The sequence below is a fragment of the Notolepis coatsorum genome (assembly GCF_963971535.1).
Source record: "Notolepis coatsorum genome assembly, chromosome: 3".
In the NCBI taxonomy this organism is placed as follows: Eukaryota; Metazoa; Chordata; class Actinopteri; order Aulopiformes; family Paralepididae; genus Notolepis; species Notolepis coatsorum.
Genome location: NC_140167.1, coordinates 34,418,317 through 34,431,768, shown reverse-complemented (window position 1 = coordinate 34,431,768; position 13,452 = coordinate 34,418,317). Strand labels below are relative to the sequence as shown.

Below are 13,452 nucleotides of genomic sequence, written 5' to 3'. Positions count from 1 at the left end.
CTGCATCTTCTGGCCGCCTCAGACCTACTCCTATCCAAGCTCCGGGAGGGTCATCAAAGAGAAGCCGCCTATTCTCAGTCCTTGCCCCACAATGGTGGAATGAACTACCCACCCCAGTTAGGACAGCCGAATCCCGTCCAATCTTTCGCCTTCGACTAAAGACGCACTTCTTCAACCATTATCTGAAATAATGAAAAAAAAAAGAGAAAAAAAAACCTAACTAACCTTACTGTCATGCACTTGTCCTAATAAACGAACCTACACTGTAGCACTCAACACTTTGATGAGCATTGTTACTCAGCTGATAGAGTTGTACCCTTCCTGATGACTTGTCGTACAGAACTTGTAAGTCGCTTTGGATAAAAGCGTCAGCTAAATGACGAAATGTAAATGTAAATAATACAGTGGCTTCCCTCATCATTTTATATCCATTATCTTCCACTTCTTCATGTAGTGGTACATATTCCAATTTCCAAACTATCGTCCAATCATGTCAAAACCTAGGGAATGAACGATTCACTTCAGCCTTCACAATAACACAAGAAAAAGAAAACTGCACAAGCTAATTGGCCTTTTAGTCGACACCAGACATGTCGGTGTACCAGACGATCCAGTGGGTACGTCTCAAGGTCTGTTTAGTCTGCCCTCAGGCATCGCCAGCTACGAGGGAAGGCGGGCAGGGAGACAGGCTCCAAGGGTGGGCACACGATACATATCCAAAAACCTGAGGTCAAGAAGTCAACGCCGGTGTCAAAAGTTTACGCCAGACGGGTCGAGAGAATCTCCAACTTTCTCAGCGTGTTCTGAAGTCGAGTGGATTATCCTAAGCAATGATGAATGTAAACATCAAAGGGATAGTTCCCAATTTTGGAACCCTAGCCCTATTCCCTACTTACCGATGACGTTGACGATCGGAATAGTCCTTTCTAAGCATAGTCCATGCTGTTCTTCATACTGGAAACCTGCAGCTCCGCGTAGTTAGTCACAAAGTATAATGCAAAGTCAATGGGACAAGCACCTGAAATGTACAAGACGACTGAAACTAACTGTGTGGAGTAGGTTTCAGTTAGTTTCAGTCAGCTTGTACAGACAGGAGCTTGCCCCGGTTAACTTTGCATTAGTTTGTGGCTAACTAAGCTGAGTTCTGGGTGTCCAGTATGAAGGTCAGCATGGGTTGTGCTGAGAAAGGACTCACTCTACCAATCAACAACATCATTGGCAAGTGGGCTAAGTAGGGCTAGGGTTCCAAAACTGAACCATCCCTTTAACCCTTTCACTACCACACTACAGAAGGTTAACCCTTTCACTAACCACACTACAGACGGTAGTGAAAGGGTTAACATTCTGTAGTGTGGTTGTGAAAGGATTAACCCTTTGCTGTGTGGCAGTGAATGGGTTAACCTTCTGTATTGTCGCAGTGGAAGAGTTAACCCTTTGGTAGTGTGGTAGTGAAAGGGTTAAGGATCATTACACTAATAAGGCATGGCGCACTTCACTCTAGACTGGGGCACTAAATGAATGTCTCACGATTCATCAACAAAGTAAATAGTTAGTTAAGTATTTCACGATGGCCACTTAGTATAATTGCAGCATACACATTCCACACAGAGGCACATTATAAAGTGGCACAATGCTCCCCTTGTTGTTTCGTCTCCCATCTCTGCTCAGGGTATTCCCTCCCAGCCAATGCACAGGAGACAATAGAAAGCAAGTTTAACTTAGCAACAGGAAGCTGCCCTCTGTGAATGCGTAGGCGCTCTACGGAAGACTCTACTATGAATCAAGAGGGAAGACAGCAAATACTACAGGGCGAGAGGTTTAATAACTGCTCTATAGCCAGGAGAGCAGAGAGGGGGAAAGGGAGCACCATGTACCCTTGTAACTAGGGAAATAAGCCTAGTCTAGCCTGTCTACCACTAGCAGATTGCGGCTGAGGAGTGGGCTCCCCCCCCCCCTAACCTCTCACTCTCATGGTACATGGTAGCTGAAGCTATTTGGGACACGGAGCTCTGTCCCAAACACACACACACACACACTCTGCTGTCACCGGAAGGGCACGCAGATGGTATCTACTGCGCATGGGCGTTTTCGCAACAACGGCTAGCGTGCTGACTACACGCTGTTTGTCGACTCGTTTTTTTGCGTATCTCCAAACGCAAACACAATTTTGCGTTTCAGCCGTATCCACAAAAAAACGCCAAAAAACGCGTTTCTGTGTAGATAGGACATCAAACGTCGTCAAAAACGTATAAAAAAACGCCAGGAATACACTAGTCTAACCTCAGCCTCAGAGGTAGAATCATGCTCAGGCTAAGGTACACAAGTACCACAGGACTGGATGTCTTCGCGAATCCTGGTGAGAAAAGGGTGGTCAGCCGCATGAAAACACATCCACCTGTGGAGCCTGCTCCTGTCACCAAGTCATCACTAGTAGTGCTATGGTTGAAGGAAATTAGCTGTATGACACACAATGTAATGTCTGATCTTAAAAAGGAACATGCCAACATTGGATAAGACGGTTAGCACATTTCTCATAGAGTCAGACAAAAAGATAAGATACCAATTTCCTCTCTGTGCATTCAGTAGAAAGCTATCCGGCTATAGGCTAGCCTAGCTTAGCACAAATTAATGGAAGCGGATACGGACCACTAACCTAGCTTAAAACTCTGGGAGAGGTGTTTTTGGCCAACAGCTAGGCTAGTTGGTCAATATCCACTTCTATTAATTTGTGCTAAGCTAGGCTAGCTTGCAGGTGGATAGCTTTCTACTGAACGCACAGAGAGGAAATTGGTATCCTATCCATCTTCTTGTCTGACTCCAGAGAAGACAGTATTAAGTGCATTTCAACATTCCATAATGTTGGCATGCCCCTTTAACCTTGAGTGGTATTTTTAATCAGCAGTTGACTGGTTGGGCCCATGGTGGGAAATTAAAATAGAATATAGAGCTAGCAATGCTTTCCCCAGCAGGGCTGTGAAGCTGCTGTGTGTCTCTGCACTACATTATGGAGGAAATCCCATTGGAAAAGGCACAAACTGGTCCAGTTTAAGTGATGGATATGCTTCAGAACAAGCTACATGGACATTGAAAAAAGGGGGCAAAGCTTGAGATTATACTGAATAATAAAAATGGCAGCGCTGCTATATGATCAGTCATGCCTGCGGTCAGTATAAGCCGCGTCCAGAATGCCAAGAATCCTTGATCCTTGCCCAAAGCTAATCTCCAAAGCTTCCCTTCTTCACCCGATTCATGCCAAGGTATCTAACCTCAATCTCCTCAATTATTTGACCCAACGAAACAGCACAGGTAGGGGGGAATGTGCCGAATTCCAAGTTCTTATCGGCATCCAGCGGTGGCTGTAACTTGCCGCTGTTGCTATAAAACAGATATGCTGCTCCTGGATACCTCATGACAGCTGTTGGAACTATGAGAGCTTGCCACAGTAGCCAGGCTTCTTTTTACAGTATTGTCTCTATAAGCAAATCCAGATTTTGCCACCGCAGGCCCCTGCGTTGCCAAATATTTCTCTGTTATCAAGTAAAGTTCCACTAAACTGTGTTAAGTCTGGGTCATTCGAAGCGGTCTCTTTTGTGAAAAGGAAATATGATAATGATTTATAATAAAAATTATTTGTTGTCAAATGTTTACATTTTAAATTCCAAATCATCAAACCAGGGCCTGTTCCCTCTAACTATATGGGGTATCTTCCCATATACAAAAAAAAGTTAGGCCTATTTTTAACATCAACTCTGTTAGTGTAGTCTGGTAGAATCGTGTGGTGTAAATGGCAGACCATAACATGTATAGGCGCATCAAATAGGGTGCCATGTTGACTTGGCTAAGTAGGCTAAGTAACAGATCCATGTAGTAAGGTTGGCCTAATAATCAGTTCTGCCAGATGATAAAACCAGGTAGCCTCTCTCAAGGCTGTAAAAACAAATCAGGTTTGCTTGGGCCGGGGAAGATTGGCACATGAAAATCACCAAGAGCTTCCTCATAATATGATTATCGGTGGGGGGGGGGGCAACCATAAGCTCAAAATGCAGATGTGTGTAGGTGCAACTACAAAGAGACAGATTGATGCAGATGTGTGTAGGTGCAACTACAAAGAGACAGATTCATACACACAGCATTATGGTAATAATGTGGTATGCTCCATGCCACCTGTGAGTCGGTTCTCCCTTTAACAGGACTCGGAACAATGCATTGCCCTTGACTTGGACGTGATATAACGATGTAGGCTACTGTACTGGATACATTATGAATACAATGACAGCTGGAGTCACGTTTTCCTGAAACCCATTTCACCAACACCGACTCTTCCTCCCAATTAAGACGCACTGGCAACGATTGCGCATTGAAATAACACACAATGTTCTGTTTCGTCCCCATCAAAGACAGCGGAGGGCAGATGTTGTGTTTGGCCACCTCGTATATCCGAAACACAGCGCACATGCATACAGCAGCACATATGATGATGTTTCCGACTCACCTTTTCAGTTTTTCTCCTTTCTCCCTCAACCATTGGATGCATGTCACACAATACACAGCGATTCCCCCCTTTTGTTTAACTCGTAGAGTCCTAAGTCCACAACACACACGCACATCGCTTCTTCTTTTCGTCGAGGGAGGTGTATTCGCCCGGTTAGAATCAAGATTGCCCTGGCGACTTCGTCATCAGAGATGCAACTTAGAAGTTTGATACAAAGTTACGGGTTTGCCTCGCTGCGCTATGCAGTCGCTGGAGGGATGAGATCATTCCCAGCCATGGATATAAAACGTGATTCCAGCCACCCTCCCCTCTGCACCGGAGTCTCGCGAGAAGAAGGCGTCACGAAAGAAAGCAAACGTTACTGTGGTAACAGTGTTCACCTGTGGTGGTGTTTTTCTGCAAGCTATTTGAGGGGGCAGTGCCAATAGTATCCAGCATCTCGGCAGTGCAGAGAGAGGCCCCTGGAATGCATGCAGACACAGTCGATTCTATATGCTTGGTATGTACTAGTCTGTGTTGAAAAACCTACAACGTAGACAAGCGATCCAACGCAAACAAAACGAGAATCTAAGATTGTGTCCGATCATCATGACACAATATGGCAAATCTACCTCGTGATATGCACATTTAAACTGGGCATGCAACGAGAGAATCCGGAAAACCACTGAGGAAATTGAGCCTTATGAATTTATTAATTATTGTATTTATGTGTCATGCCACACAACACACAAGTGAAGTGGCCCAGCCCACACAGGATTACAAGACAATCTACACAATATCGTTTTCAACTTCCTGTAGGCTACCATAGAACTCCATTCTGTAGATTTACAATAAACACATTATGATAGATTAAATCCGGTACTGTACCCTACATATCCTCTTACTCCATATAAGACAAGTACCAGTAAACACCCACACAAATAATAATGAAAAAATAAAACAAATGTATAGTAAATATCACAGAATATCCAGGCAGAGGCGCAATGTCCTCTTTCTTTTAGCCCAAGCTTTTTCTATGAAGTCAGCAATGAAACACCTTTTATGTTCGAACAACCATGCTAGCATATATGTATCCTGCATAAGGAGGATTTTGCTTAAATCATGATAATATGGACAGTACAAAACAAAATGGATTTCACTTTCAATTTCATTGAGATCACATAAGTAACAAAGTCTGTGTCCTCCTCACTAGGACCCCACCCAACGGCCTGTTTCAATATTTCTTTGACAGGTTATATGGCACATAGTATTCTGTTCCAAAATCATGTTTCATTTCGCAGAATGTACAACGTTTTGGCTTACTCCTTATGAGTGTCAAGTGGCCGAACCTATTACTGTTATTGTTCTCAAATGTCCCTGCCTGGGGCAGACAAAGGCCATCAGGACATTGCTCACCAGTGGCCCGTGGCCCTGTCATTGTGAGTTGATTGTGATTGACATGCAGAACCCACTCTCCTATTCGGTTGGGTTCACCAACAACTCTCATTGCTCAAAGACGGGGCAGGTTTTCCTACATGCGTGCAGCAGGATTTGACTTCCAAGCATTACTGCTGTAACAAAATAAATGTGGAAATTGTGTCAATATAATGGGGCTGTTTTTAGAAGTTGGACTGTTGGTCTAGAGGCAGACCATGCTGAGAATGTCGACAGCTCAGTGTCTTGTATGTAGTAACAGGTAGGCCTAGAAACAGTCTCTTTTGTGAAAAGGAAATATGATACATTTATATTCAAAATGATTTGTTGTGAAATGTTTACATTTTAAATTCCAAATCATCAAACCAGCAAATGGAGGGCCTGTTCCCTCTGACTATATGGGGTACCTTCCCATAAAAAAAAAAGTTAGGCCTATTTTAACATCCACTCTGGTAGTCTGGTAGAATCGTGTGGCGTAAATGGAAGACCATAACATAGGCATTAAATAGGGTGCCATGTTGACTTGGCTAAGTAGGCTAAGTAACAGATCCATATAGTAAGGTTGGCTGTTGACAGAATCAGGCTATAGGGCGACAATAATGTGGTCAAGAGGCATGGTTTCTATCTTCAGCCTTTAACTGGCGTGGTTTATTTATGCACATGGTACGAGCAGTAACACATGAGTCCTTCTCTGTGAGAGGTGGGGGAGAGAGATCGAGTAGGAGGAGACATCACTATTTATACTCGCCGCCTAGAGCGCCCTCTAGTGGAAACAGTTATATATGCAGTTAGACCGTTAATAACAATCCTACCTACCTCTGACTTCAACACTCCCACTTAGGCTTGTATTAGCATACTGGGTAACTTCATCGAAAAACATTTTACAAAGGAAATAATATAATCCAAAAACATCAAAAGAATATGGCAGTCAATATCTACATACCAAACATGACCTCTGCAAATCTCTTCAATTTCAATTTGGAAGCAGGTTTCGTCATAGCGTCTGCTACCATGTCGTCCGTTGGACAATAAGTCAGTGTCATCCTTTCTTCTGATGACAGATCTGATGAAATGATAGTCTAGTTTTTGATCACATGGTGTTTCCCTTGATCTACACTGTACTGCCTCCCTGTCACAGTTAATTCAAGTTAAGCTTAAGTATGATGTCATAGTAGAACCGGCTAGAACAGGCTAGACCGTTCTGGAACGCTGATGATGTCACAGTGATGTCATAGCCAAACCTTCTAGAACTGCTTGCTGTTCTCTATATATAGGGTAGTAGACAAAGGGTTATTTCCTTCACCTCGCGACCACACGCACATGGAGCTACAGACACCAGCCAGTCCCTAATTTCCTCTCGTATTGCATGCAGCTAACAAGGTACGTTTGGGGTCTTAAAGGGGTGTCTTAGGTATAGGCCGGCCATGTATCTCGGGCGCTAGCTAAAGGCTTGCTACGCCACTCCGAGACAAGTAGAGATAATATGTATGTTGTTATGGTTTGATCTGTGATTTATTGTATTTCCTGTATGTTTTCAGTTTCACGGTTCGGATTAAAGATGTTCTGTTCGAACGGAAATAAATCCAATCAGTAAATATCAAGAACGTGTTGCGTCATCATTGCAGTAGAGGGAGTTACAGTGAAACTTGATGCACCCCGATGGCTCTTCAGTAGCAGCACTACAGTGATTCTAGAACATTACCGCTGCCACAACATTCTGGAACGTTCTGGATGAAGTCATAGCGGTACAGTGATGCTAGAACATTACCGCTGCCACAACATTCTGGAACGTTCTGGATGAAGTCATAGCGGAACATTATAGAACATTGAACATCCTGGCATTAAATCAAGATGTCTGAGAGTGGCAGCCATACCAAGACGATGGTGGAGGCAGATGGCTTCGAGGAGCCACCACCTGCGGATCTTGCATGTCAAAACTTTTCAGGATCTTTTCCACATATCTTTTCTGGGATATTTTTACACAATTGGCAGACTGTTCAAAGTCCATACCTAGAAAATGCTTTAACCTCCCAAGGTCTTTCATTTTGAATCTGGTGGAGAGCATCTCTTTCACCTGTGCTATAGGCTTCTAGTGTTGTCTGCTGCTATGATCAAATCATCCACCCAAATGACAATGATCACTTTTCCTGACTCCTTTGACTCCCTCGAGTAAACACAGGGGTCTACTGGGTTCTGTAGGAAGTGATCTTCGATAAGACATGTATGAAGCATCTCGTTCCAATTTCGCCCAGACTGTTTCAGGCCTATAGGGCGACAATAATGTGGTCAAGAGGCATGGTTTCTATCTTTAGCCTTTAACTGGCATGGTTTATTTATTCACATGGCAGAGCAGCAGTTCTATAGTTCTCCTCTCACTGAGAGGCTGGGGGGAAAGAGAAAGAGTGGGAGGAGACATCTATATTTATACTCGCCACCTGGTGGTGTTCCTGAGTGGCTCTGCCTAGAGTGCCCTCTAGTGGAAACAGTTATATATGCAGTTAGACAGTTACTAACAATCCTACACAGAGCCTCTGACTTCAACACTCCCACTTAGGGTTTGTATTAGCATACTAGATAACTCCTTTGAATTGTCCTCAGCTGCTTTCTGCATCACTACCCTTATACTGGTCAGATTGGCTGTGGGGGAGAATGTTTCACCATAGTCTATCCCCTCCCTCTGACTGTAACCCTTAGCTACAAACCTCGCTTTGTATTTGTCGTGTCCTTCAATACCCTCCTTGATTGAATACACCCATTTCCCTCCCACTGTCTGTCTGCCCTCTGGTAACTTGGTTAGAGTGAAGGTGTGGTTGTCCTCTAGGAACCTCATTTTTCCTCATCCATTGCTCTCTCCCATTTACTTGATTCAGGGGACACTATGGCCTCTTTAAAGGTCTGAGGTACCCCACTAACTACCCTGTAGCAGTAATCAACGGTAGTGGGTGTACTGTCCTCCTCGTCACTCCCTTTCCGGGCATAGTCTGTCAGATACTTTGGGGGTTTGTGTTCCCTTGAAGGATATCTCCCACTGCTTGGGGCACTTGACGTAACATAGCAGCTTCAATTTGGGTATTCGAGAGTTGGCCATGCCTGTATGTGTTTTGTATGGACATTATGTCAAGTCAATCAGGGGGAGCTTCTTTGAATCATATCTCGCCTTAGAATACCATCGGGGGACCCTGATGGAAACAAGACAAACGTCTTTCTTAGGTCTGCATCCCCTTAACAATTGTATGTATTGAGCCGTACTGTATTGTACCCATTCTGCAATCTGTTAAATAAAGTTTTCATTCATTCATTCATTCATTCATTCATGTTGCTCTTTGATGGTGGGCGTAGTTTTAGCTCCTGTTGGCCTAGCGTCTAGCCATGCGGTACTCCCGGTGCTAACCTAGCCTATACTTTAGCTAAACTTGCTACCCTTATTATTTCGCCCCCGCCGTGATCTGGGCCCATAACCTGTTGACAGAATCAGGCTATAGGGCGACAATAATGCGGTCAAGAGGCATGGTTTCTATCTTCAGCCTTTAACTGGCGTGGTTTATTTATTCACATAGTACGAGCAGTAACACATGACATTTACATTTACATTTAGTCATTTAGCTGACGCTTTTATCCAAAGCGACTTACAAGTTCTGTACGACAAGCCATCAGGAAGGGCACAACTCTATCAGCTGAGTAACAATGTTCATCAAAGTGTTGAGTGCTACAGTGTAGGTTAGTTTATTAGGACAAGTGCATGACAGTATGGTTAGTTAGGGTTAGATTTTTTTTTCTTTTTTTCTTTTTTTAATTCAGATAATGGTTGAAGAAGTGCGTCTTTAGTCGACGGCGAAAGATTGGACGTGTTTCGGCTGTCCTAACTGGGGTGGGTAGTTCATTCCACCATTGTGGGGCAAGGACTGAGAATAACATGAGTCCTTCTCTGTGAGAGGTAGGTGGGGGAGAGAGATCGAGTAGGAGGAGACATCACTATTTATACTCGCCACCTGGTGGTGTCCCGAGTGGCTCCGCATAGAGCGCCCTCTAGTGGAAACAGTTATATATGCAGTTAGACAGTTAATAACAATCCTACCTAGAACCTCTGACTTCAACATTGGCATAATCAGTTCTACCAGATGATAAAACCAGGTAGCCTCTCAAGGCTGTAAACAAATCAAGACAAATCAGGTTTGCTTGGGCCGGGGAAGATTGGCACATGAAAATCACCAAGAGCTTCCCCATAATATGATTATCGTGGGGGGGGGGCAACCGTAAGCTCAAGATGCAGATGTGTGTAGGTGCAACTACAAAGAGACAGATTCATACACACAGCATATGGTAATAATGTGGTATGCTCCATGCCACCTGTGAATCGGTTCTCCCTTTAACAGGACTCGATACAATGCCTTGCCCTGGACTTGGACGTGATATAACGATTTTTCCTATGTATGCGTGCAGCAGGATTTGACTTCCAAGCATTACTGCTGTAACAAAATAAATGTGGAAATTGTGTCAACATAATGGGGCTGTTTTTAGAAGTTGGACTGTTGGTCTAGACTAGAGGCAGACCATGCTGAGAATGTCGACAGCTCAGTGTCTTGTATGTAGTAACCAGGTAGGTCTAGGTAATACGATAATGGTGTTGGATGCAGGTTGTGGAGGGGAATGACCTGAACGTTTTCACAAGATAAAGCCTTTTAACATCATGCCTTTTAACACCAGATTCTGTGCTACTTGTATCCATAAAGGCAACACAGAGCTACTTCAAACATACTCCTTTTTTCCTCATAGGCAAAAATAATAATAAGTGTCTCAAAGAATATGGTGTAATATATATATATATATATATATATATATATATATATATATATATATATATATATATAAAAGAGACATTAATGAGAGACACAATAGAAGCGGAAGAGTTTTATTCCAACGAGAACATGTTTTGTGTCATGTGAATGAATGCATTAAGAATCCAACTAGTTGGTATGAATACGCAAATCAGTAGCACCATCTGCTGGCCAGTCCAGCATGGGACTAGACTGCATCAGTATAGTGTACAGAGCTGTCAAGTTATTGGGAAGGAGATCTGGCATACAAAAATATAGCATGTACACTGCATTGAAATTCTCCACTAGGTCACGTCAACTCTTTTCATCAACATATTGACGTTTCTTTGAATGCTGAAGTTTATCAGGGCTGTGCACAGACATTTTGAGGGGGGGGGGGGGTTCAAGCTAAACAAAAAGGGCACTCACCCACCTGACATGCACTATTCCCACTCCGATGTCATCCATAACCACTCACTATGTTTCCACCTGACATGCACTATTCCCACTCCGATGTCATCCATAACCACTCACTATGTTTTAATTTGATAAGGTGTGTTTTTTGTGGATACTACTGTAACCAAGTGGATTTGAACCCGGGACCAATAGTCCACAGGTGGCCGCACTAACCAGCTGACCTAAAGGGTCAGACCTGTTTAGCAGGAGGTGCTGGTTGACTGCGACCGACTCATAGTAGTTTACACTACTATAGATTTCCCTATTTATATTTGATAGAATTTAAATGAACCCTTTCACTACCACACTACCAAAGGGTTAACCCTTTCACTGTGACAATACAGAAGGTTAACCATTTCACTGCCACACGTCAAAGTGTTAACCCTTTCACAACCACACTACAAAAGGTTAACCCTTTCACTACCACACAAGACGGTTAATAACCGTCTGTAGAGTGGTAGTGAAATGGTTGGGGGAAAAAACCACCAGGCCCCCCCATGGGCCCCATCTGTGCACGTGCCTGTAGGTTATTGAATACCATTATCCACTACTCTTGAGCTCTTACAAGGCATCAGATAATACTCCCGTATAGCTTTTCAGAATATCACCCTCATTCAGTGAGGCTCAAGGTTTCGATAACAGCATTCCAGCTAGATTATTATGAATGAGAAGTCATTGGGTGGGCGGTGAATAAGCCTTGGTTAGTCTCAGGAGTCTTTGAACATCGGGTTCTATGCCGATGGTGGGGAACTTCTTGCTGTATCTTTTAAAGGGCTCTCCTTCTGGGCCGACAAGGAACTTCTCAAAGTTCCAGGAGATGTCCGTCCTGCTGATGGGACTCCAGACCAGGAATTTGGGATCCTGAATGAGGGAAATTGGGTCGTCATCGGGGTAGGGCAGCTTGTCCTTCAGATAGGCAAAGACTGGATGGGTGTTGGTTCCATTCACTTCACACTTCTCAAAGACGGTGAAGCCAGGCTGATAGCCACCCCCTGGACGCACATACTTCAAAGAGTTCAGGATCTCTCCATTATTGCAGTTCTCCTGCAAAACACATAAATACACAATTGATTGATTGATTGATAACTTTATTAACAGATTGCAGAATGGGTACAATACAGTACAGCTCAATACTAACAACTGCTAAGAGGATGAAGACCAGAAAGACTTGCGTCTTGTTTACATAAGGGTCCTCCATTTTCAATTCATCAAGACAATCTTCAGTATAAATCTGGTGCTACATACATACATGCACCTGTGATCGTCAGTGACATGTAGCCTACTGCAAAAGACATGATCTACAAACCTGGTAGCCAAACTGATTACAGGGGAAACCCAGGACCACCAGCCGATGGGGGTATTTGCTCTGAAGCTGGTTGAGCTCGCTGTAGTCCCGGGTGGTCGTGCCTCAGAGTGAGGCCACGTTCTCGATCAGGACCACCCGCCCCCGGAACACATTGAAATCCACAGAGTCCCCCTCCAGAGTGGTGGCTCTCAGGTCATAGAAGGTCTTGGCAATGAATGTCATGGTGTCTCCTCTGCCGTCCCAACAGTGACAGTAGACAGGATCTCGCAGTGTGACTGTATCCAGCCACGGGCCACCTGACTGACTTCAGGCCAGACGGCTCCCTGAGATGGGTATCAAATGGCTCTGCAGGAAATCGATATACACCCGACATGGAATACTCTCACTGATACAATTTGAGGAGATTCACATTACAGACCATGAACCAACACACATCAATGCGAAAAGAGCCATATAAATCAATGTGACCATATACAATAATAATGACTTTTCTTTTTTTATTATTGTTTTGTTCATTTGGTCTGGTATGTCGTTTGTTGGCTACTACTGTTGCGTTGTTTGTTTTATTATCTGTAAAACTGTAAACCAATTTTTTAACAATGTGCTATACAAATGTTTCTATATAATATGCAAGAATATTGTGGAAAATCTAGCATGTGGCTTTATATCATATCAGATTAAAAGTAACATTTACAAACTTAACATTTCTGATAAATCTTTTCTTTGGACACAAATTTAGACTAAGTTATTTGATCATACGAGTACACATACTTGTTATAGAGTGTAAAGTAGAAAATGGATGATATATTAGTTTTAGCTTTATGGTAATTATATGACCTATATCAGTTTCTTGGTCATCAAACATTTAACAAGTCATTACCCGTCTTTCTCAACATGTGGTAAAATATTAATGAGTCTTCTGCCCAATGAACCTAGAATTCACTCTCAATCCCACTGTGGAGGAAGGAAAG

The 13,452-nt window shown here is 43.3% G+C and overlaps 2 protein-coding genes across 4 annotated transcripts in view; both read right to left on the bottom strand.

The window, feature by feature from the left end:
• Positions 1-4,710, bottom strand: part of LOC311225481 (signal-induced proliferation-associated 1-like protein 1) — an 84,844-nt gene extending 80,134 nt beyond the window's left edge. For all 3 annotated transcript variants that reach the window (XM_084310772.1, XM_084310770.1, XM_084310773.1), the window contains exon 1: positions 4,493-4,710. The gene's annotated coding sequence lies outside the window, so the exon portion shown is untranslated. The remainder of the gene's footprint in view (positions 1-4,492) is intronic.
• Positions 4,711-10,869: 6,159 nt separating this feature from the next.
• gpx2 (glutathione peroxidase 2) lies at positions 10,870-12,964 on the bottom strand. The gene is made up of 3 exons (XM_084310154.1): positions 12,482-12,964; positions 11,209-12,219; positions 10,870-11,152 (listed from the first exon to the last, which is right to left on the bottom strand). Exons 1-2 carry the CDS (start codon positions 12,701-12,703, stop codon positions 11,848-11,850), a joined length of 594 nt encoding a protein of 197 aa, XP_084166280.1. The 5' UTR covers positions 12,704-12,964; the 3' UTR covers positions 10,870-11,152; positions 11,209-11,847.
• Positions 12,965-13,452: the final 488 nt, after the last annotated feature.